General features: G+C 45.5%; 1 protein-coding gene across 1 annotated transcript in view; it reads right to left on the reverse strand.

The window, feature by feature from the left end:
* LOC146203082 (uncharacterized) overlaps nucleotides 1-24,962 on the reverse strand; it is a 33,551-nt gene extending 8,589 nt beyond the window's left edge. The window contains exons 1-2 of the mRNA XM_084588507.1: nucleotides 24,723-24,962; nucleotides 23,805-23,987 (exon numbers count right to left, since the gene is read on the reverse strand). Coding sequence (XP_084444633.1) covers nucleotides 23,805-23,987; nucleotides 24,723-24,789 — 250 coding nt within the window. The 5' untranslated portion in view covers nucleotides 24,790-24,962. The remainder of the gene's footprint in view (nucleotides 1-23,804; nucleotides 23,988-24,722) is intronic.
* Nucleotides 24,963-25,231: the final 269 nt, after the last annotated feature.

Below are 25,231 nucleotides of genomic sequence, written 5' to 3' on the forward strand. Positions count from 1 at the left end.
CACACCCATATACACACACACACGCATATATATATATATTATCCCATGATTATCCAACAGGATTATCTCATTTTATATCCTGTTTGAATTTCCCTGGCCCATTAGTCAAAAGTAAACTATATATATGTGTATAGTATATATATAATTAAAGAAGCCTACAGTCAGAGTCGTCCAAGGTAAACGTAAGGGGATATTTTTTTTTCTGTGTTTTTTGTAGTTGATCTTGACCAGAATTAGTCCTGTGAAGATTTTAGCAAAAATATAAATGCAAAGTGGAAGGAAAAAAAATTATCTGTAGCTTAACTTGTGGCTAAACCTGGAGTTACACAAGAGCAATCTGCATGGCTACGCTTATGTTCGGCTTTGAAGTAAAGACATGGCTTTTGCGCACATAGTAGTTTACTCTATGGTTTCAGCTTTATTTATGCCATAAGGGAGGGAGACTGACTACTAAAGTGCGATAAGGCAAAAACCTCTATCGCACGGTGGTCCGAAGCCCTCCACTATGGCACCTCTTTCTGTTTTCACTCCCACCTTCGCGATGACGCGATTGCGTAAGCTACCAGCCAGCATATAAAGCCCCTCTTTAACCGAGCAGTATGAACATGCCTGCGTGACCTAGGGGTAACATGAATACAAGGGTTTTGGCAGGCTGATCATGACGCCACCCTCCCATATGAAAGGAGAGGCCAGAGTTGGCAGCTCCTACCAAACATAATGTCAGGAAGCCCTACGACCAGTTAGTGCTCAGCCATGTCAGCTGCCAGCTACCGCCTCCCCCGGCTACTACTTTCTTTGCGCTTCGGACAGGCACCAGACAGGCATGGTGAAACGTGTGTGTGTGTATATATACACGCACACACACAACAGACTAGATCTGAATCAGTGTGCTGATATATTCCTTATTCAGTCATGTACAATAAATCAGCAGCAGGATTACAAACCAATTCCATCTTTAATATTGTTACTTAGCTGTATTCGCTGTTCGTGATGAGGATGAAGAAGTGCGACAGACTCCGAGAAGACGACGACGCTGAGTGTCGTGAAATCAGTGCCCTCATCAACGTTAGCTGTGCGGAGAGCTTTCAGACTGTAGATATTCCACGTAACATCTCTTGGTGGAGGTCAATCTATTCGATCCCCTGTCACAAGCTGGATCTCCGCAGCGGCCGCCAGGTCATGTTACGGACGACAAGGAAGAAGAAGCGGGCAGTGGCGCGGGAAGGAGCGCTCGCGCTAGGCCCGCGAACATTCATTAAACGTCATCTACCATCGTCATCGGTCATGTTCTGTCTCCTGTCTTCATCGGCTTGCCGTTTCGTAACATTTGGTGGAGGTGCTGGGTACGACATCCCCATCCTCGCCTTGGAGCATCGAGGCCATCTTCAAGCCGGGACCATCACCGAGGGCCCAGAGACATCGCCGAGCAGCTTCGCCCCAGCCCTTCAAGCCCAGACCTGAACAACTACCACCGCCCAGCCCCCAGCCCGGACCTGAAGACAAGGAGAACAGACATACGAATCAGAACCGAGACGAAGGACCTGAAAGACCCGAAGAACCGATGGACAGGAACACGCAACCCCCGCCCAAGCTGCCCAACGTGACCTCGAGCCATCGGTCCCATGGACTCTGGTGACTCTGGTTATCTTGACTGCTAGCTCTCAGATATAAATTTACCAGTTACCTTTGCCGTGAATGATCTTTAAGCATGTTTTCTGTACCACTTTGTTTTGAGAGGAAAGTTGGAAAAATACAGCCTGCTTAATATTCTTCATTAACATGTTCCCAGTCCATAAATTTTCCTGGATCAAACAATCCAAACTGTGAGCACTAAAGATGCCCATAGAATAATGCTGCTTCTTTTTTTTCTGGTTCCTATGATTTGCTTAGATCCACATTAAAGTCACGAAGTGACTCAGGCTCTGAGGGATGCCGTAGCGTTGGAATCCAGAAATTTCAACCACCTGGTGTCCTTTGACATGTATTCGCATCGCACAGTACAGAGTCATCCTGCCCCCATCGAAAAGCAGCCACCATGGCCAAGATAAAACCCCCACCGTTGGATTCATGAGTGCTAGCATGCTACCCACTGAGCCACCAAGGTGGGAATTGATCAGTATGCTTCCAGATAACATGTTCACGATTTCGTCAAGGTCTGTTCAAATGATACCTTTCAGCTACCTGCCAAAAAATGAGAAGGGTTCAATGCTGCCGAACGGAATGTGGAGCGAAAGCATTAGCTCCGGGTGACCGAGCGTTCTTTGTCTTGTCCTTCCTCATCTTTTTCTTCGTCTTCCACGGTGCCATGCCGATGGCTTAAAAACCTAACGCAGTGTAGCTTTCGCTACAAAAAGTGTGCAAACATAGCGGACTGAGCTCAAGGGCCTGAAATACGAAAAGCAGTAGCAGCTAGTTAAGGTGTATCCAGACCAAGAACCTGTTTTGGTCCGTGGACCAAGCGTCATGTGACGTTCCACTTCCGTTTTATGAGGTCCGCGGACTGAAACAGGCGATAAATGGCTGGCATTTTCTCGGGCCGCAGACAATGAACCTGGTAGCGTCTGTGAAAGTGCACTTTGAGCACGTGTTTAAGAGCACCGAGTAACATAGGCAGTGTCTAGAGTGGCGTCCGATGCCGTTTTTATGCGGCCTTTGAGTACTGCGCAATGGTGCGTGCAGCCCTGCTTCGCCGTCGCGTCCCACACGAGTCTTAAACAGCGTGTAAGTGTAAATGTCGAAAAAGATAGGCTACAGCTACATTATGAAAGTAGAGAAGCTCACTAACGAACACATATGCACCACGCAGGATGCCGCAAGTTTGCCGGAACAGGGCCGCCGCGAGTGCGGTGGGCGACTCCTGCCCGAGCATTCCCCCGTAGTCTTCACTAGGCCTAGATTGTTTCACATCGAAGCCACAGCGAATGATGCTTGTACTTGACCAGCGCTATAGTAGATGGTATGCCCATTAAAAAAAAACAAAAAAAAAAAGGTCTACCCACTGTCACAACAAAAATAAATACAGATATGGTCATTTCAGCGAGGCCTTATCAGTGAAGCTTGCATACAAGACCAGGTAAAACGGCGCTGCCAGGTGGCAGCTGCTATGCAGCTGCAGGCAGAAATTTGCTTGTTATCACATTATACCAGCCACAATGTTTGAGTCAGCGATACTTACGAAGAGGTCAGATTGGATACGCCTTATGCCAGGCTTATTATACTAGAGAAAAACTTTCATAAGGCATGCTGGCGAAGGTAGAGTGACTCGATATCTTTCGTCTTTCGCCTCCGCTTTCAAAGTGAGGACACCCTTTGTACCACCCTGCACCACAGTTTTCCCCTCCTGGCAGCATGTTGGATCCCACTCGACAGTTACGTGCAGCGAGCAATACTTGCAACGGGGGCTCTCCACAGTTTGTGCGGAGACTGAAATAATGCGAACAAACTGGAAAAAGACAGCATATTTTGATTTGCTGTTGGGAGTTCATGTCCTGGCAGTTTCAAGAGCGATCTTTACATGATGCAGTGGTTGTAGTTGGTTTGGTGAATTCTGCACGAACATGCTGCATTTGCTGTTAGAGCACGAGGATTTTTCACAACGCAGCGATCGTATTTAACCATGTGCCAACAGTGCAGAGGGCGATCTAGCCTAAAAATGTAACTATCTCTGTGCAGTTTAAACCCACTTTTCCACCAGTTATTCAGATCCCTTCCCTTTATCTTATTACAGTATGATATTGAGGCATATTCAACGCAGCAAATGCAATTTTGTCTTCCAAGCCATCCTTCTCCGGGGTGGAAAGCTGAGGACAAATCTGAATCCAGGAAATCATTTTTCTCAAGTTCTTCTAGTCACCTGTTTGAAACAATATCTTGCAGAAGGTTGGGCTTCCTCCGAATGGGGACGCTTGGTCGTGAATTGGTGGTAAGATGGCTTGCTGGATTGTAATTTCTATGCTGCCTTTTCTAGAATAAATTTAAGTATGTTATTTTTCTTTTTGTAAATAGCCTGGTGTACATGAACCCGGCAGAGTGCGGGTGGAGTTGATTAATCGAGAGAATCCTCTAAAAAGGGACCAGGCTTGAATTTTGTCAAGATCATTAAACATATCTAGTGATGAAGAAAACCACTGAAGGCGACCGGGTCACCAAGAAACCTTACAAAATTTAAGCCCCTTATTGCTACATTTTCTGAATACTGTTGCCCCAGCCGTGCTAAATTACTGCATCTATCGGAAGCAGAAAAGCTCTCCCATCAGCAATAAATACAAACCCGCTTAAACGCAGCAGCCATCAGTGGTGCTCACTGTAAGATTACATATGTGCCTGCGTTCAGCTGGCCATCGGCGGGAGGCGACCAAAAAAAAAAAACATTAAGCGTCCCCTTTAGATACGCCGGCTCGCACGCCTGTTACACTCGTAGCCTTCCCCATGCTACACTATCCAAACGTCCCAGGGCGGCTTCTCTAAAAGGACCAAAAGCGCAGCGTGCGGACAATGCGCGGACCTCATCACCGAGTGCGCGCTTCCTTTTAAGGTCCTTCCTGCCGGAATGGTTTTACTTCACAGCTCGACGGCCTTCTGCAAGCAACATTTGCCCCAAAGTCTTAGAACAGCTGGACAATAGGGGTGCGGGCAACTCACGGAGACGTTTAGAAAAAAAAGAAAGAAAAGATCTAAAGACGCCGACCCAAAACAACCTCCAGGTTAGCAGATGTACAGCTGGCGGCCTGAAAACCTAACTGCGGCCTGTTCCGTTCATGGTACATGGCTGTTTCAAGTGAGCTCGTGCTGAGCGTGTGGTGCAACTGTCGGATATTAAGTTATGACCGGCTGTTGTGTCCCCGGGTGCTCTTCCAACACTAGAAAAGGGCAAAGGCTATTTCACTTTCCTCGGGACAGCGCACGGAAAAAAGTGGGAGTCGCAGGTCATGCGCGACTGCTGGAAGCCAACAGACAACTCCAAAGTATGCGAGGTAAGGAATGCGAGGCGCTTCCAGAACATTCTTTTTTTTCTGTGGGTGGAGGTGTTCCGTAAAACTTCAAGACGTTGCATCCTCAAACGCTGAGATTACAGGGGTAATTCTAGAAGGAGTCGTAGCGTGCATATTAACTTGTTGCATATCTACTAACATGCAGCAGCACACCGGCCGTTTGCAAACTTTTGCATACGTTTTACCATGGTACTAAGACAAATTATATTTAATATCACAATCTTGCGATATGTATCAATGCTTTTAGACGTAAAATTCGCCAAGGGCCTTCCTTACATATGCATGTGAATGATGAAAGGGCCCGGTCCCTTACATTACTATGCATTACTTTATTTCAGCTCCATTTTGCAAAGCATACAAAATCAGTCGGCAAGATGGACGACGCCTGCTAAAATCAACAGCAGTGCCAACTATCTTTTACTTCAGGATTAAGCAATTATACCATATATTCTCTCAGATGTAAGCTTGGAAAGGCAGAGTCATTAACTTTGATTTTTGTTGGCACTATTTACTTTTTTATACAACGTCCTGATGTTCTAGAAGAGGAATTTCAGCACATGCTCATTGCACCAAGAAAGACTGAATAGTCAGTAATGAAGTTGTCTCGTTAACTTGAGTCTTGTGTTTCTGTAGTGCTGCATGATGACGGGTTAAACCGTTCTAGTTTACGCATGCTGTTCTAAATTGGATCATTCAACAATGATAGCAGAGATAATAACAGTTATTATCTTAGCTATAGTCTGTATGTGTTTATTTTTTTTTTTTTTACAATTTCAACTCGAGCTAAATGTAGAAAGCTGCCTCGTCAGCAAATCTTCACCGTCACCACTACCTGTGATACTACAGAGAGCTTCTCAACAGCAGAAGAATGCTCTTCTGATGGTGCTGATACGGTCTTGAGCGAAGAGCATGAAGAAAGTACCAGTCGCTGTGCAGCAGACGCAGCAGATGTATTTTCTCTGTCCACAAGCGAGCTCGTAAAACAAGTGCAGGACCTTCAGAATAAGAATTCTAGGTTGGAGAAACGATGCTTCGAGACTAAGAAAAAGTTCAGAAGAGAAATCAAAAACTAAAAAGCAGCTGAAGAAAGAGGTATGCACTTTAACATCGAACCCGAGATTCCTCAACGAAGATCAAAAGGTCGCCCTGCAGAAGCACAACAGAAAGTTTTGTTCGAGGAGTCCAGCGACAGTAAAAAAAAGCTTTACAGCTAAGTTTTCTTGCGGCTCTACAGGATATGATGTTTTGCTCGAGCAAGGTAACCCACTGCCATCAAGGAGAACACTGTGAAGAAGGCTTCAACATCTTCCATTCTAACCAGGTGTGCCGACTGAAATATATTAGAAGTGATAAAAATGAAGGTGTCCATGATGTCCAATATTGAAAAAGATTGCATATTATTTCTTGACGAAATGGAGATAACGAAAGAATTAGAGCTAGACCGCAGTAGTGACGTGTTCCTAGGAACAACAACACTGCCTCAATCAGATCAGCCAGCGAATCATGCACTTGTATTTATAGTCGGGGGCATGAACAGCCGCGAGAAACAAGTGACAGCCTACCATTTCACAGGAGCATACGTTTCTGGTGATACACTGAGAAATTTTGTGTTTCATCCTATCAGACTTTGCACTGATATCTCCCTTCGTGTACTCTGTATTACATCTGACATGGGTGCTTCCAATCGCGCCATGTGGAGGTCTTTAAACCTTTCAAGCTCGTGTGACTGTTCCCGTGTGCAGTGTTCCCCACCCTTGTGATGGAAGAGAGTTGTACTTTATGCCTGACCCTGCTCATGTACTTAAGAACCTTACAGGACACCTAGTAAAGAAGGATGCATACAGACGCTGATCATGGAAGAGCCTGGAGAGCAACACAAGCTTATTGAGCTAAAAGAGTATGTTCGCGGCGGAAAAAAAATTTAACTTACGCAAGCCATGAAGTTCTCAACGTCATTCAGCAATGCGAAAGCGTGTTTAAATATTTTTATGAAACTCAGGACATCAGCCGTGTCAAAAACCCAATGAAAAGGCTAAGGCAAATGATTATGAGCAACATTAACATTGCCCTTCCTAATGTCCCATGCACAAAAAACTCGGGAATTTTTCGAAAACTTCTGGACAGTTTTAGTCCATACAGCTTCGTATTTTCGCAGTGGCTGAACAGTCCTGAGCTTCCTGACCGATCCTATGGAAGCAAAACTGTAGCAGGCACAGGACTTCAGTGATAAAGCTTGACACTAGCTGTTTAGAATACAGATTGGGATGTGCATATTGCATTTAAGTAATATTTCATGTATTATGCATATTTACAATAAACTAATTGTATATTGATGCTCTTAAATTTATGGCCTCTGTCTCACTAGCAAAACATTGCTCATGCTTCTAACACTGACGCGCATGACGTTCCGACAGAAATTGGTGCATAAGGCTAGGAGTAACGATACAAAAAAATCGCAGAACATTATCCAAGTTTCATTTGCATAGGCATGCTGGTGGGCAGAACAAACCGAAACATCGGCGTAAATTACATTGCACCTAGCCGCAGATGACCATTGCACACATTTCAGAAATAGAAGACAAAATATATTACTACTATTTGGATATTCCATTATGCATGCTACACACAGGATATCCAGAACGTTCCCGTCACTATATCACAATAAGTCTGAAACCTTCCAGAGAGAGCCCCTGTCGCTATTTCATGATGTTTTCAAAACAGCTCTCTTACGTACAGACTATTTTTGTTGCACTACAAAAAGATGTTCACGCTAAGTCCCAAGGAATCAAAGTTTTGACTATCACAGGTGAGCAAACTGCGACGGCGTATGCTATGCATATCAGACTGTAAAAACTGTTCTCAAGGCAAAGAGTTTCTGGGCAGATAACCAACAAAATATGACATAGTTTGACGCAACTAACTTCGTCTCACAGCAACAACGCTATGATACTATCCTGCGGTGGTACAACACCAAATTACCAGAAATTCGCACGATAGCTGTAGTTTTATGATCGAAACCGCCCGCCAACCCATTGCGCTCAATGCTTCCGAGCGGGCGAGTGGTACCCAACGTGCCGCTGGAGAGAGCAGTATCTCCACCCTGAAAGCGGAGGCGAAAGACATCCGAGGCACCCTAGACGAAGGGATATTCGTTGCTGCCTGTTGGTGACAGCTTGTGGGAGGCGCGGCACGGCGGTAGGGACTATGCATCAGACGATGCTTGACCACACTACAAGTCTGAAGCCACTCCACACACGGTGTTATTAAAACCAAAGATATTTGTAAATATACCTTCGTTATGCCGATAGGGACCTTGCGCTGGAGTTTTGAGTAGGGTGGCGCTGCCTCGTGGTGGTTAAGAAAAACCTGACTGGGTAGTACAACAGCGGCTCTGCCTATATGCTGCAGCGCGTACCTTGCAGGCTTTCAAGTCAATTCGTGCGTCTTTCTGCCTCTTCGTGAACATGACAAGAGTTGTCATGTATCATGGACATCATTGTGAACCAGCAGTAGCCTAACAATAATAATAATAAAAAAAAAAAAAGCGGCCGGCTGCCTTCCTGCGAAATGTTCAAAGCATGCGGCATTGATATTGCCATGTACTACCCGTCCCGAAATATTGTCACCACTTCTATTGCTGCTTGCGTCATAGGGTACTACGGACAAGTGAAGAATTTCATTGTTCAACTCTGCTGCTTTCTTTGATATGGGCGTGCATGCATGCATTGGTTTAAGAGAAAAGCTGTTCGCTTTAAGATGGCCGCTCCGCCTGCTCACAGCTGAAATATATAGAGTACAGCCAGCCATGCACGCGTGTTTATTTGTGATCGTGAGAGAAACCGTCCATCATGCTACTATTTTCGGCAGCTGTGTAAGTAAGAACTGCAAACAACGAAACGTGAGGACGACAAACTAGAATTTGCTTAAAATGTTTGCTATGTCAATGAAAGCAGCCATTCACTTTCATGAGAAAACAGCAATAGACATCATATGGCACATATATATAATTACTAAGCAGCCGACAATGGCATTTCGGTCATGCACCGCGCGTTCTTGGTCTGGCAGTGCGCTTCTAATAAGCAAAGTCCCCACTCCCCCAATAGACAAAAGCTCTGGCTCGAGAGCTACAAACACATAAATTGAAGGCAATTAACAGTTGAGCAGTGGAACAAGGTCAGCGTGCCTTTACTGATGTCTGCATCTAATGATGAACACCGAAGCGCCTGCCGTGGTATAATTCGAACGTTCCTGCAGTCCCAGCTTCAGCTTTCTGTGAGACTTTCCAGTTAGTGGACTTGTATTTCTAAACATTACGAGCGTGACTTATCAGCTAAATGGGGCACAAAAAGCAAAAACCAGTTTAGGATTAACTTACAAGTTCAGGGGCATTAATGCACTGAACAAAAACCCTAGCGGCCCATGCACGGCCAGCTCAAGGTGCCCATCAGAAAAACTGCCTCAGAGGGGGGTTTGCGCTGCCTATTGTGTTGCGGTTTCGTGTATTCACTTGCTTCAGCTCAGTTGCGTGTAAAGACTTCGTAGAGCAAGAATTCGCGTGACAGCCACCTGGACACATCGACCGGTAGCGCGCCGAGACTTCGCCTCCGATTGCTGCACGTCGTATAATGCCTAACGGATTATTTATTGCCTTATTCCAGTCGTGACAGCCCTAAAAGCATTTCCAGCGATTTAAATTCGTTTTAATTCATACGTAATACCAATTAAAGCAGTGGATCCATACTGACTCCATGCATTCGTATGCAGACACCAAGGATTTGTACTACCCAGCAGACGCCTAGGGGGCGCTTTTTAGCACCATTTTCGCGGCACCCCCTGGGCAGTGCAAGATGCCTATCGCACAAGGGGCAATAGTTGCAAGCTGTGTAACAACCGTGAGCTGCTATTCGCATAACTGCAGTTAAGTTCAGGAGCCTCGGTCAAGCGTAACCATGGTTAACCTGGCAGCTTATGTTGATGTGGTCCTTATTGCCTTCACCTTTGCATCTAGAAAGGAATGGCATAAGTAGAGCGCTGTCATATGTAGGTACGTAATTGTTAGTGATCTAGGTGTGCCCATGTTTAGACAAAGCCAGTACTGTATCTGAATACTGCCCTAATGCACACACAGCTCACCGTTGAGAAATAATACTTTAAAAAAATGGGAGGCAGTGTGCTACCATCTTATCACGAAATTGCGAGGTCAATAGTGCCTCCCTTTGGCCTGCCCCGGGGTCTGGCTTGTCGGCTGCTATTTTAGCTCGCCGTGTGGATTCTGTCGCAGGCCGGACCGTGCGCGGTCGACACCACATGACTGGTCCGCGACCCAGTCTATGGTTCGTCATCTGGATACAACTTTACGAGGGCGGCCTCTCAGTCTAGAGCAAATAGAGCAGGGCAAAACATTGAAAACAACAACAATCCACAAGCATACAAAAACATTCAAGCTTGGGGTCAAGAGACTATGTGCAGGAGCAGAGCTGCAGTCAGCCACTGCCATGGTATCTCCACAATGCATATGTGCGATTAACTGGAGCATATGAAAATTAAAGTGACAATGAGGATGGATGTGTTGCAAAGACCTCTCACACGAATAATAAAAAAAAACATCGATTTTTTATTTATTGCCTTAAATGCATTTGCACTTCACTCCTCAAACACATTTCTTTTCTCTATTGCAATTTTTTAACCTATTCAACAAGGTTCTTGTCTATTAAGTCCCTTTTTTCTTCAAAACCCCTGAGGGAGACTTGGCCATTTTCAATCTTTAGCAGAAGTCACTTTTGTGCCATAGTCCCTGATGTCTTTCACTTGCAGACACCACAATCTTAAACGGTGGCAGGCACAGGCCAAGGTCCTCGTTGAGCAACATGCCCGGTACGTGGACGCAGCAGAATACAAGCGAAAAGGATTTGTAGCAGTGGCCGTTACGGCGGCTACCGGCATCAAGACAACAGCAGCAAGCGTGCAGTGCACGGACTCCAAGGAGGTTGCCATTGCTCTGGCAATCTGAGGCCGAGTGTCGCACCATGCTCAGCAACTCGAGGAACGCCATGCGCAACTTTGCCAAGGGGCGAGTGTGTGCACCGGCAGCCGCCATCATCGGCTAACTCCAGCTTCAAGAACACGGCAGCATCCGCATCAAGTGGTTCCCAGCGCACGTAGGCGAGTGTGCATCCTCACCGAATCCCAACGAGACTGCCCATTCGGCGGCGCGAGCGCTTACCTTTCGCACCCCTGAGAGTAACCGCTCCGAGTGGTGGTTCGACACCAATGATCGAGTGACAAGTTACGAGGAAGTGACTAAGTGTTAGCGCCTAACTCGCCGGACAATGCCACCTCCTCACCCGGCACTGAGTCGGGAGGAGGCAGTCAGCCTAAGGCAAATACAGACTGGGTCACTCCTTGCCCCAGCAGTGCTACACATCCTTCACCCAGACATCTACACGAGTGGTGTATGCAGTGTATGTGAAGTGGGTCCGGCGGACCAATGGCACATCACGTAGGACTGTGCCAGGTCCCCGACCGAAGCTACTTCCAGGAATACCTGCCCGAACTTCATAGTGCTGTGCAAAGTACAGACAAGGACAGTCAACTATGGGCCATCCAGCAGGCCTGGAGTGCGCTCGAAAAGCACAAGCCTCACGACCCACCACAAACGGGCCGGTATGGGGTAATGCAGAGCAGGGCATAACCCCGGGTCTACAATTGGCAAGAGTCACGATGCATTAAGCAGTCACTTGCCAGCATGTCATTAAAGTTATACCTACCTGCCACAATGAATAATGATACATTAATTTACTGGACACGTGTTCAACCTCCACTAACTCCTTTTTATAGGTAATAGTAGCAATATCCAAGTAATGCAGGAGTCCACTTTCCAATAAAATGCAACCACAAATAAGGCTAATGGACAATCGAGAGGAAGACTGCACTTGCCAGACCAAGCCAAGCCCATTCTGTTCAAGCCTGGCTTTAGTGATATAATGCATACATGGAAGAATTACATGGTACGATGAGTGTGAAAAATGATGCCACTACTGGGCTCCACAAGATGAGGGACACATTGAAGAGCTAGAATGGACATGTCAAACGCTGGACGAGGTAGCTAAAGCGTGTGATTAGTAAAAGCTTGACAAAACATAAAACATGCTTGTATGAGTGGCAAGGCACAAAGCCCGATAACAGCAGTAGGCTCAGAGAGTGAAAAAATGTAAGAACAGCATGTAAAAGGGTGGAAAATATGGGAAAGAGTGCAGCATCTAAGACAGGATGCTGCAGAAGGAATAAAAATATGAGGCACAGCAATAGCAATAAGCAAGACTACATATCTATATATCTAGAATGGTGCTAGATATCTAGCACCTTTCAAAAGCTGACAGAAAATGGCATGCAACAGCAGCGCAAACTGGCCACAGCTAACTGTCATATGTTCCTTGTCAATGGAGCTGCTAGGCTTTTTGTTTATACATTCCCTAAAGGAACACTGCAGCAATTTTTGCAAAACAAAAAGGGGCTTTCAGCCCAAGTGCACAGTTTGGGCTAAACTCAAATATCAGATTGAAATTAGGCAGGGGCAGAAATTGCCTTTTTTCAGCAGAAATACGCAGCCAGCGCGACTGGCTCACTGCGGGTCGCGCCGCCTTCTGTGATTGGCCAAGACATCATATTGACAACATTGTCAGGACCGGGGAAGCTGGTAATGCAGCCCTTTCACTGCGTTGTGTGCTGATCGCAGCTCTCTGCGGCTTTGTGAATGTCATTATGGCATGCCATTTCCATACGAATGACCATCGGGATTTTCGTCGCATGTATCCGTACTAGATGCACCTACAAACGATGCAGCACTTCCATTGTTGGGAGTGTAGGTTTGGCATGAAAACTTGCTTTGGTTAGAATAAGGCATTTTGAAAAGTAGTGCGTGTCATTAGTAGCAGAAACTACATGGCCCTCAGCGAAACCTCGGTGCGCATATTCCTGAGAAGGAAGGGCAGCAAACAATGCCTTAGCCGACTACCTCCATCTCAGGCCTCCTACCTCACCTGAAAGGTCATTGTTGTGAAAAATGAACCCAAGGCTTTGTGTAATAATTCCTGCTTTGAGTGCCAGTCCTCGTACCTCGTGGAAACGAAGAATTTTATAGAAAGGGTGAAGCAGTACACAGCTGCCACCAGACAAATGAACAATACGCGAAGTGCGGTTGTCGAGCTCTGCAATGCATGCGAGGCATTGATGGGGGCCATTGTGCTGGTGACCAAGCCAAATGCACGCAGAATGCTGCTTGAGTCGTAGGACATTTAGCAGACGTAGAGAACTTTTCTCTTTTATCGTATTCTCACAATACAGGTTTAGTGAATTGATGGCTGAAGTATGTTCAAAGCCAAGCTGCAGTTCCTCCATACCCATACCTTCACGAGAAAATCATGTTCCGAAATGTGTTTTCTTACAAGAGCCTCGTCGTTTTCCTTTCTAACTTAATGTGCATCCTCAAACAAAACAGGACTATGTAAAATGACGAGGCAGCAACGCGTGCAAAATCACAAGGCCATAATGAACAGCTTCAATGATTACTTGCTTGGACGCATGGAACGAAGCCTTGCTCTGTGCGCTCCTTACCTGAATGTGCCTATACTCAGCTGAACGGTACACTCCTTATCTTCTAATAATGCTCTCGTAAGGGTTCTAAAAACATATCAGGCACATGCAGTGCTGGAAAGGATCTCACAAAGCCTTCACAACCTAGCTGTGACAAAACAATGGGCCCTTCTTAATCATCTGCTAGTTTGCAAGAATCATCAGCATGTGCTACTGATGAGTTGTCCATTTTTAGCACAGAAGCCATTGCGCGGAGCTTTTGTGCAAAAAAAGAAAAACGAGACACGCGAATACAACTATGCGCCGATGCTGTCTGCCCATCCCGTCGCGAGATTGCACTCCATGAACGAATCGCAATCAAAGCTAACGCAACAGTTAACATACAAATGAGACCTGAATAGAAAGTAATGGAACTATGAAGTACAAGCCTTACCTCCCTTTTCTTTCTTGAATGGTTTGGTTGGTGGGGTTTAACGTCCCAAAACGCCTCGGGTTATGAGATATGCCGTAGTGGAGGACTCCGGAAATTTTTTGTCTTCCTTTAAAGGGAAACTGCAGTGGTTTTAAAACTTGTTCACCTTCCATTGCACTGAAGTAGACTCATTGCTGGTCAGGTCTGTGAAGTTATTTTTACGATTACTGCGAAAACACCAGAGCAATCGCTGATTAAAAGCGAATCGTTCAAACTTCCTGCGGCCCGCAACGGCGCAAGAGAGGAGGAGAGTGAAGAGAGAAACCTCACCCGGCGCCGGCGTGCATGACGTCACCGTGAGGATAGGCCAGGCGCTCCCAGCAGCCAGAGTTTCGGGGTTGCGGAAGTTCAACGTGTCGCTTTAGTTGAACACCCGTCCCAACATGCGGTACTGCTGTGCCTTATAGTGTACAAGCACCTTCATCTGCGATGATGTCAGTTTCCACAAGTTCCCGCAAGACAAAAAGCTCCGAGCGCAGGGGGTCGCTTCTGTGAAAAGCGACAAGTTTACGCCGACCATATTACTGGGCAATGAAAACTGCGATAATTGCTGAATTTAGTATGTTGTATTCTGAGAGCAGCTGCAATGCACCTGGCAGAGCTATTTTCTAGCAATATACAAACACCTATTGTGAAAAAATATAATGTCCTACGTGAAAATACGATTATTCGCGCAAAAAAAATCGCAGATGAGCAGCGGGCATGTACCCGAATTTTTTGTTTCTTATAGGGGACCCAAGTATCGCAGGGTGGCGCTGCGGGCGCTAAAGCCCCTCTATCTCTGGAAAGTAGCGAAATTGTAAGATCTTTGCCGCCGTTTCCCTCTCCCGGCGCTTTCCTCCTCGCTCCTCTACGCTCCCCTCTCCAAAGAGAGAGTGAGGGCGGGTTTTCTGGTTTGTCGTTGGCTGCCGGGCCCCCTGACGTGACAAACACGTCACCATACGGCATCAGCGCGCGCAAAATCTTGTTTTGCTTGTTTTTTATTTTCTCGCTGCCGCCATTAAACTGCCTCGTCGTACCGTTCCTGTGGCTTGCGCGCGTGCAGTTTCGTGCACGCGATGCCGTGCTGCTGCGCGTTTCAGTGTTCAAGTAGAACAGAAACAGAACAGGGAATAGTGAAACAGAACGACTGCCGCGCTTCGCTGATTACCAACACGGCACCGGCAAGGTTAATTGAGTTGAAGAACTTTTCGCAGTCTCACATGTCACTGACGAACCCATCGCCAGCCGTAATCGAAACTGTAAAAATTGCTGAGAACTTTTTCCGCAGTAACAGAGAGGGTCTCCTCAAAAATTAAATCAGCACTGCACAACTGCAGGCCCGGATAAAAGATAGCATTTCATTGGTATCTTCCTTCCCAGCCTGCCACGATGTTGTAAAAGAGATTGTAAGTGTTTTCGTGAAAGTACGGATCCAGATTTTTGTCCGAGATGAAGCCTCCAAAATATCTCCAGTGACTAGTAGTAAATGCAGTAGCAAAAGCGTAGGGATGTGGGTCGCTGCAGCTCAGATTCGGTGACAGTATGCATTCGTAATTTCATGTTTTATTAATTTGAAACATTTGTGAAAGTTGTGGTTTGAATATCTGCATAATTATATTTTGCCTGTCGCCTGAATGAATCTGTAAATTGGTCAAAATTTCTGGTAACTGCTTGCATTTTTTAAAGATATTCTCGTGCATATCTGAAGCTTATAATCATCGAAATTAAAGTTGGATTGTAGCGTGTGTGCAAAATGTTTCTATGAAAATTATTTGCTTGCACTTCGTTTTCATATCTTTTCATTTCGTTAAGGTTTCTCAGCATCTTCCAATTGTAGAACAGTGTTTTTCGGTACATTTATTTTTATTTGAAAATGTGTGTTTTCAATTAATGTGCCTGCGCCAGTCTTAGGACCCTTGTAAAGCGACCGGTGCTGTGTCAGTAAAATCAAAGATGCTACTTGGTTCCAATGTGCAACAATGTTTATCGCTACATTTCTTCTGTATTTGGAACCGTGTATTTTGTATGCGCCACATCTTACGACCTTTAAAGCAAACCAGTATTGTGCCAATAAAATAAGACCCTATTTTGCCTGAGTCACTTTGCTGATCAACTGATTTTGCAAAGAAATAAAAGCCACTTTTATCACCTACACTGCCTCTGATTAGCAGCTGTAGGAACACTGCTTCATCGTTTTCTTACAGATGTGATTTGAAAATGAAAGCATACAACAATTGACGCTTTTGCTTATAGGTTAGCCAGAAGCGATCGATGTTAGAATTCGCCGGTTTGCCGCTCACGCGCAAAGATGCAGAAGATTTCTGAAGGGGCCATAGGCTCTCATTCAGGGTCACGTATCTGTCACCCAACACAGGTGACACCATAACTGCCTACTCAGTTTATTTCCCGTTCTTGATGCTTCAGAGTACCCGAGCGCGATGCTGAGTGCAAACATTTCTTGCCGTTTTGAACGTGTCTTCTCCTTCCTTCTTTGTTATTGCGAACAATATGTGCCGCTAGAACCAAACATAACATTTTCAAATCGATTAGTAGTTACCTGTGCAAAGCAGATTTAAAAGAACGCTTTAAAAGGCAGCACAAAAAGCCCCCGCCATTCACTATCATTGACCCTTCCGCGGCGCCCCTCGAGCGCAGGCAGGTTCAGCGTGCCGTGCGCAGCGCTCCCGCCGGTGGGAGAGTGAAATCACAGGAGAATTGAGGAAAGCAGCCGAAGGGAGGAGAGTTTCGCTACTTTCCAGATAGAGGGGCTTTAGCGGGCGCTAGTGAACAGCGCCCTCTCTGGCTAACGCCATGCAATTGGTCGGGCAGAGTGAATAGCTCGCCTATAGACTTTCGTGTCTTTGTAGCTTCTGCACACGGAAGCAGCTCACTTTGCGCGCACTTTTGGCGCGCTTGAATTTCCGTGCTGAAAGAAAGCTGTATTGCGCGCGCGCGCGCTCCTGCTTCTACTTTTCAAACTCGTGCTTCGACGAAGTGGTGTTTGAAGCGAGTGTGCAGCATTCTACACGCTTCGATGTGGTTTTAAGAAAATAGCCGACAGCGGTGGCTATTTTCGCAGCGCAAATGTTAAAAAGGTAGAGTTGTTAGTCAGCCATGTGCATTCTGTTGAGCAGATTGTAGAAGACAGCGCTGTTATCGTGAAGGCTCAGTGTGTGTCGCAGGTCAGCGACCACATCGTGTACGACATGGGATTTGAGGCAAATATTTTATTTTTATTATACCCAAACGCCGTATTGTGCCGCGAGCTTTTAACATAATCGAAGATTGCATCAAGCAAAGTGGCTTGTTGGGCGTGTTGCTTGGACATTAGTTAAAACAGCGCTAGAAACTTGGACAGATAGATCTACTAAAGGGCAGAGATCAGCGCAATGTGTTTTTGTCTTTCTATCTGTCCATGTTTATAGTGCTGTTTTAGCATAAGATTACATCGTCGCGTCCACAGCTGTTGGAGCATCCGAACACATGCAGAGTTGTGTTGTATCAGGTGCACAACACTAAGTTGACGTGTTTTGCACATCCGGAATGCCACAAGACAAAGAACAGCGCATGCCGAAATCCCCTCTGTTGGCTCTGATTGCCTCCGGCTCCTCACAGTGACGTCACGACGGACGGAGAAGATATCTTTCTCTCTCCGCTTTCTTCCTCTGTAGCAGTCGCGCGGGGCGCGGGAAATTTGAATTGCGCAGGTGTTTTATGCATAATCGAAAAAATAACTACACAGACATGATCAACAAATAATATACTTCAAAAATCTATAGTATTGGCACATTAGAAAACCGCTGCAGTGTCCCTTTTGAGCTCATTTTACATAATGTTGACAGCAGTAATGGCCTTGCCACCTGAGAACTGTAAAGGTTGCACTCAGCTGCTGTTGGGACAATATTCACACCAATCCTACTTTACCAGTTTTATACAGCAGACAACACACAAATGAACATGGACTATCTGATGGGCTTGTTCTGATTCATACCCATCAAACATCACAATGGCATACTACATCTTTTCTATATGAACTCACACTAACATTCCTTGCGAGAGTGTTTTAAAGACTAATCTCACTCCTGTAAGCAAGGAATAACCTTTCAAGACTTTTCATCTAGCAGAGCTTGCGTAAACTTAAAATTTGGTCTTCTTTTGGATCCCTTAAACTGTTCCCAACTTCAATTACTACAACATTCTAAAAAGCAACAACTGATTATAAGCGTTAGCTCAGCATTGTTAAAAAATTAACAGCAATCACTATTTTAAGGCTCCCAATGTCAAGTTTAGGCATAACTGCCCAGCGTCCTGCCTCTGAAGATGAGAAGTTATAGGGAGTCGACAGCAGAGTGCAGCCAAATATGGCAATGCATTCAGCATTGTGAAACATGCAACATACATAATACAAGTTTTTGCAATGGCATCTGTTCCTTGCAGAAAGCAAGAAGCCTTTGTTGCAAAGTTGGCTGGTTTGGTTTAGTTTATAGGGCTTAAATGTCCCAAAGAAACTCAGGCTAAAGAGAGGCTGTAGTGGAGGGCTCTGGAAATTTAGACCACCTGGAAGTTCTTTAACGTGCACTGACATCGACCAGCACACGGGCACCTTAGTTTTCACCTGCATCAAAAAGTGGCTACTTTGGCCAGGATTCGATCCCGCATCCTTGGTCACAGCAGTCCAAATCTTTAACCACTGCAACACAGCGGCATGTTACTGCAGAGTTGTGGAGTGCCACAATAGTTAGTGCATAATAAAGAAATGGGGACCATCAGTGAAATTATGCTGCTTCCCAGGTAAGCAGTATGAGAAGCAGAGGCATAAAGCACAAACAAGTGTCTCCTTTACACCAATACCAGCTTAAATCATATCATGTAGCATAACTAATATTCACAATCCTGCCTCTGAGCTTTATTCGAATGCTGGCCTCTTAAAACAGCGTGCCTAACCTACAATAGACACACTGAAGGCAATGCTGTTTCTAGCAAGTAAAAGGAAACATGACAATGCTGCACGTAATTAACAGGATGGGATTATACACAGTTCGCTTTGGCCCATTGATTAGCAGAAAAAGAAAACATGCCTTCTTTACGGCAGTACCAGCTTAATTCATATTATGCAGCAGAACTAATAATCGCAATCCTGCCTCTGAGCCTTATTTGAATGTTGGCCTCCTAAAACAACTTGGCTAACCTGCAACAGACACACCCGCTGTTTCTAGCAAGTAAAAGGAAATATGACAATGCTGCACGTAATTAACAGGATGGGATTATACATAGTTGGCTTTGGTCCCTTACTTCGCAGTAAAAATAACAACCCAGACAGAGGCAGCACACTTCCAGCCCTCTGTGCGCATCGCTTTGCTATACTGTGTATTGATGTGACCTGCGACACACACCTTACATACACGAAAACATCCCTTTTTGTCTGCTCCACATTATACATATAACATATCAATCCCTTTTACTAGATTTGCACTCCAAAAATATCCTGCAAGATTATGTATTTTTACAAGCTGTAGTACTGCAACTGGTAAATTGTGAAACAAAGTGCCTCGTCCACCTTGCTGAAATTCCCTTTGAAAAGGGCACCGATTGCTTGCTTTTGAAAAACTGCTTGGCCAAGGTTTGGATAGCTATATGCCCCGTGCACCGCATATGGGCACCATGCGGAAAACCAGGGGGCAGCACGTGCGGCGAACAGACAGCGCCCCGAGTGGGCGCCGGAGGATTTTGATAGTGGCCGGCACGACCACCTGGGCAGAGCGCGCGCTTGAAAGCGGCGGCCACGGGAATGTAATCGGGGTCTGCGCAGCGAAATGGCAGTTTCGGCCAGCTGGAGTGAGGAATTGAAGCGTTAGCAATGCGAGAGCCACAGGACACAAGACAGAGTCATGGACAAGCCCTGGCTGCATGCTGGGCATTTATTTCTAAAGTGGGAACATGAGAAACTGGAAGACGACAGAAAGAGAAGCACGCGCAGTTGAAAAAGGTGGAGCAAAAAAACGGAGGAGGAGGAGGGGGGGGGGGGGATACAAAAATACAGTAAAAACGTAGAAAAATAAAAACATTTGTGGTGACCACACAAGCATGTTTTCCTCTTGGTCAGGCACGTAGGGATTGTAGCATGCCTACTTTTTTCTGTCGTTGAAAGAAAGTCCTGCCTCAAACACCAACTTGAATGCTAGCTTTTTTTTTTGTAACAATACTTATTGCCTCTTTAACAGTACTTTCAAGCCCTCTGCCACAAAACTAAGGATGAAGCACAGGAAGTAGCAGCCTACTTCCTGTGCTTAAAATGTCTACTTAGGACAGGTAGTAACCGCAGATCCGGACCATGAAAAGGAAATAAAAAGAAGAATAAGATTGGGATGGAGCGCATTTGGCAAGCACTCACAGATTATGACTAGCAGCTTACCGGTATCGCTCAAGAGGAAAGTATACAACAGTTGCATCTTACCTGTACTCATCTATGGGGCTGAAACATGGAGGCTAACCAAGAGGGTCCTACTAAGTTGAGGACAACGCAGAGGGCTATGGGACGAAAAATGGTAGGGATAACATTAAGAGATATGAAGCGTGCAGAGTGGGTCAGAGAAATAACTCCAGTTACTGACATTCTAGTGGAAATCAAGAAGAAGAAATGGGCATGGGCAGGACATGTAGTGCGAGGAGAGGATAACCGATGGTCGCTTAGGGTAACAAACTGGATTCCAAGGGAAGGAAAGCGTAACAGGGGGCAGTAGAAAGTTAGGTGAGCAGATGAGGTTAAGAAGTTTGAAGGGGTCAAGTGGATGCAACTAGCACAAAACCGGGTTAATTGGAGAAATATAGGAGAGGCCTTCGCGCTGCAGGCTGATGATGATGAAGGTAAGAGGTGGCAGCCAGCCGCTCGACCACTTGTTTGGAGCAGCATGAAGTGTAATGAATGCAAGATCTGTTCAGAGCAACCACAAATAAGTAAAAAAAAAAAAAAAAAAAAAAAAAGGTGACCTTTACCAATGTTACTAGTCTTGATTGGGCAGTATGGCATGAGAAACAGTAAACCATTCGAGGTTCAAGAGCTAAGTAGACATCGAAATGTCAAACTAAATGAATAAAGTGTATGGAATGGCAGACAGGGGGGGCTTTATGAATTACATCAACAGAGGAGGGCGAAGTGGACACCTGGTATTTCGAAATCAGATAGGGGAGTGTTTTTTATTTTTTTTTTTACAAATTTTCGTTTGGTTTCTATTACAAAAGCAATGAAAAGCAGGGGAGCGCAGGCAAACGGTGTATCGACACCTGACGAAGGGCCACCCACCTCGTAAGAAGACTGTTTACAGAAATTAACCTAAAACAATTGCATGAAGACATACAAGATGAAATATGCAAAATTATACAATAGAAAACAAGTGATATGACAGCATATTGCTGGGAAACAGATTAGACAGGACGTAATATCATAACACTCAGAGAAAAAAAGAGAGGATGTGTACAATTCGCACCATGCAGATAGTGCAGATGCCTACGAGTAGCCCAATTTCTTTTATTTTTTTGACAAGTTCAGAAAGACTGCTAACGCAGGTGAAGGTAGTGCGTTCTCCTTTGGGAAAAACGCTTCGCGGAAATTCCTGACGCGAAAAATCCGGGCATAATTTTTAGCTCACTGCTCGTTGAACGGTAGCAATCCAAAGCGTCACTTTGCTTCGTAAAGGTTATTTGAGGACTTGAAAATATTTTATCAGGCCAGTGAAAACGTGTGCAACCCAGCGACTGCAACTTAGCATTTCATTTGTGACCATAGAATGCCGCAAATAGGAAGAACGAACGGCGAATGCGACCCCCGCACAGCAGATCCACAGCGTCTCTACGGCGCAGACGGGCGCCGCCACTTCAATAATCGCCTTTCCACCGTGAGGGGTGCTCGCATCGCGGTGTGAGTTACTCCTGCACAGTGCTAATAGGGGCACCACTAAAAGTCGCCTAGTGGCCGTTTTCAAAAGTTCTTCAGGGACACGAGCTGCCACAGCTCATGCGTCGCTGCGAAGATTGCAGATGTTCACAGCGGCGATTTTTTCTTTTAAGCCCCTGCAGATTTTTTCAATGGCAACCCGAAGCACAAAATTAAGGTTGGCCTTTGTGTAGAAAACATTGATGATGATGCAGCCATCCAGAAGAAAATAATGTGTGCACACGCCAGGTGCCTCATATAAACAAGCGCTAAATGACCAGTTGCATTTTGAGCCCTGCTTTCCAGTGGGTATTCTGCATTGACTGATCAATTACTTCAGAATAATTGTTTCTTTTGTTTTCATTTACTCTCCCTTTGCTTTGCAAATTCTTAATATGTACTTGTATCGACGCGCCCTGACCCAATATATGAGACAGTCTGCGCCATGCGGTGTTACATCATGCCAGCACCACTCTCATAAGTATATCGCTTCATCGGCCGAATTCACAAGATTTTAATGCGATGTCGCTAACGGTCCTGTGTCGCAGAAAGTTCAGCGTCGTCGTCGTTGGCCATGAAAGAAAAATCTCGATGGAAAATTTAGGAGCAGTTTGAAATGTTCAGACAGACGCTAAGTTTCTCAAGGAATTTCTGTAGCTAAAGGAAGATAACTGAGTGGAATAGAAACCGGAGTAAGCTTTGACTGTTGGTGGAAGTCGTACCCTGGGCTTTTGTGAGAGACAGACAAGCCCACAGGTCACGAATGCTCGCTGGTTCAAGCTGAATAAAGGTAGACCTGAATTCCCGAGCGGAACGGAGTCCGAAACACAGTCACGTTCTGACCTTAATAGGTGATGCTTTGATAAGCGCCCCATGTTTAAAGCATCCCACATGAGCTCAGCAGTAGATGAATTGGATCATTGTGATGACACATTCCATTACAACCTTTTCTTTCTAAAGCTGCACTTATGTAACAAAATATTTAGAGATGAGGCTCTTAACAAGCTCTGCTTATAGACCATAAATGCATGTATCATGCGCTTGGAGCACCGTGTTTAATTGATTAAATCTCGTACCTGATGCTCATAATATCCGCTTTACTTTGAAATCAGGACTCATAAACAGCTTGAAAAATTAAGCGCCCCGAAAATATGCAGCACTGCACTAAGTAAATGAACTATTACATATTACAGGTTTACACAGTAACCAACATACTTTGTTTCCTGCATGGTGTACTTAAACGCAAATGGTAGTGATTGTCAGAAAATTCATAATGATGCAATGATATTATTTGAAATGCTTTCATGTTGAAAGAGACAAGAAAGAAAAGTGCATTTTGTCAATGAAAAATGAACTCTAACAATACATTCTCGATCGCATTGCTTGACTAGTATCTCCTGCGCCTTTTTTTATAGTTTTCCAACATTTACCCAAGGGAAGACTTTCTGGAAATGCCCCATAGTTTGTGCCACAATGCACTGCCAGCAGATGCTATTTTACAACGATGCACATGTCGTGGGGAAGCGAATTCATGATGCAAGGACTGCATGTAAACATACAGCTAGCAGATGACGTGGCCGGCTTTGCTTCCGGATTTACTTTCAACTCCACAACCAGAGGCGTAGCCGTCGATTTGCACAGGGCATATACCTGCCGGATGCCAAGGCCTCGCTTACTGCTAAGAGCAACTTCTAGGTTTTCTACCTACCCACTGTCCGAGCTCTGCATCCTTTCTGGCACTTCCACTGTGTGGTTAGAGACCCATTCGTTCTCTTAGACCCATTCATTCTCTTATGTAAAAAAAAAAAAAAAAAAGAAGACGAGAAAGCCAACTCACAGATAAAGCCCCTTGGCCCTTGCATGATACGCTTGTAGCAGAAGGTGCCCAGGGCCTTGGCCTCCTCGCCCAAGCACTCAACAGCTGTGTTTTTGGTCTTGTCATAATGCGCATATGCTCCACAGTGGTCCTCTCCCTTGGGATCCTCACTGCTGCTGCACTGGTAGCACTTTATGGCCAGTACTGAAAAAAAAAGAAGTTAACGCATACACACAGAAAAAAAAATCATTTTAATAAGAAAGCGCTTTCTCCGAACACCGTGCTTAAAGCACATACATACACAATCATTCTGAAGTCCCTACCGCTACGACTTGAGTTACCGGCGGTTCCCAGTGATAAATCCTGCTCCCAGCACTCAAGAGTCAAAAAGAAAAGTCACTCGGTACGGGAAAGTACAAATTCAGATGAAAATACAGTTCGTAACAAACGCTACGAAATGTGTTTTCCAACATTTGAAATAGACAACGAAGAACGGGAGACAAACAATCGGCCTCACACGGGGTACCAATCTAACTGGAACCGGCCCACATACCAAATAAACCAGAAGACACTATCGGCTGTAGCAATTATGGCCAAAGGCAACCTTTTATTGACAAGCCATTCAAAGGCTGCACTGCAGCTACATTCACGCTGACTTACATAGAGCATGCAATGTGTGGCGGAAGTTCAGCGCTCGGTTTACCCTGCAAGCCACTCCCAGTAGACATTCCTTCGACATGACAAAAAGGAAAGAAGAAAAACAAAACATTCTTCAACGACCAGGCCCGAGTGCCGAAAAAGGCATACATTTAAACGTGAACGTTTTTCACACTTCGTCGAGAGCAGCATTCAGGCATTCTGTAGTCGACACACCCAGTATTTTCACACGGGAGTCGCCATATTGGAAAAGCAAAACTCATTTTACGAGACTCCGTTTACCTTGACAGAAGCAGGCTAGAAAGATCCATGTCCTTGCGATTACACTTCGAGGCTCTAAGCTCTTCATTGCTCTTCGTGGGCAGATCCTGAAACCACAGTTTCAACAAAAACTTCACTACTTCGGCAACGAACGCCTCCCACAACCACCTGCTGCTGGGAGTAAGCTCATTGGCGCGGTGCGCGAGTGCGAGTACACGTCGCGTGACTCGACACACGACTCCCTTTGAAATGCCTCAGTAGAGGAGGCGTTGGCGGCATTCCATTGCTCAGACAATGGCTCAGATGTCACCTTGTTTTCTATAGTAGCCAAGAGATGGCGCGTCCTGTCCAGTCATGGTGCGCACGCGCGCAGTGCGCGCATTTCGAACCACCCTAAGTCAGGTTATCGGCACTATAGCCAGGCCACGGTCGGTCTCGAGGGAGGCCGCGCTTCTCTAGAAAGAGCGCGCGCTCTCCCTTGAGTCCAGCCGTAGGCCAGGGCGCCGTCGGACCATGGAGAAAAATCTAGA

The sequence above is a fragment of the Amblyomma maculatum genome, chromosome 1 (assembly GCF_055883805.1).
Source record: "Amblyomma maculatum isolate TAMU_Amacu chromosome 1, ASM5588380v1, whole genome shotgun sequence".
Lineage (NCBI taxonomy): Eukaryota > Metazoa > Arthropoda > Arachnida > Ixodida > Ixodidae > Amblyomma > Amblyomma maculatum.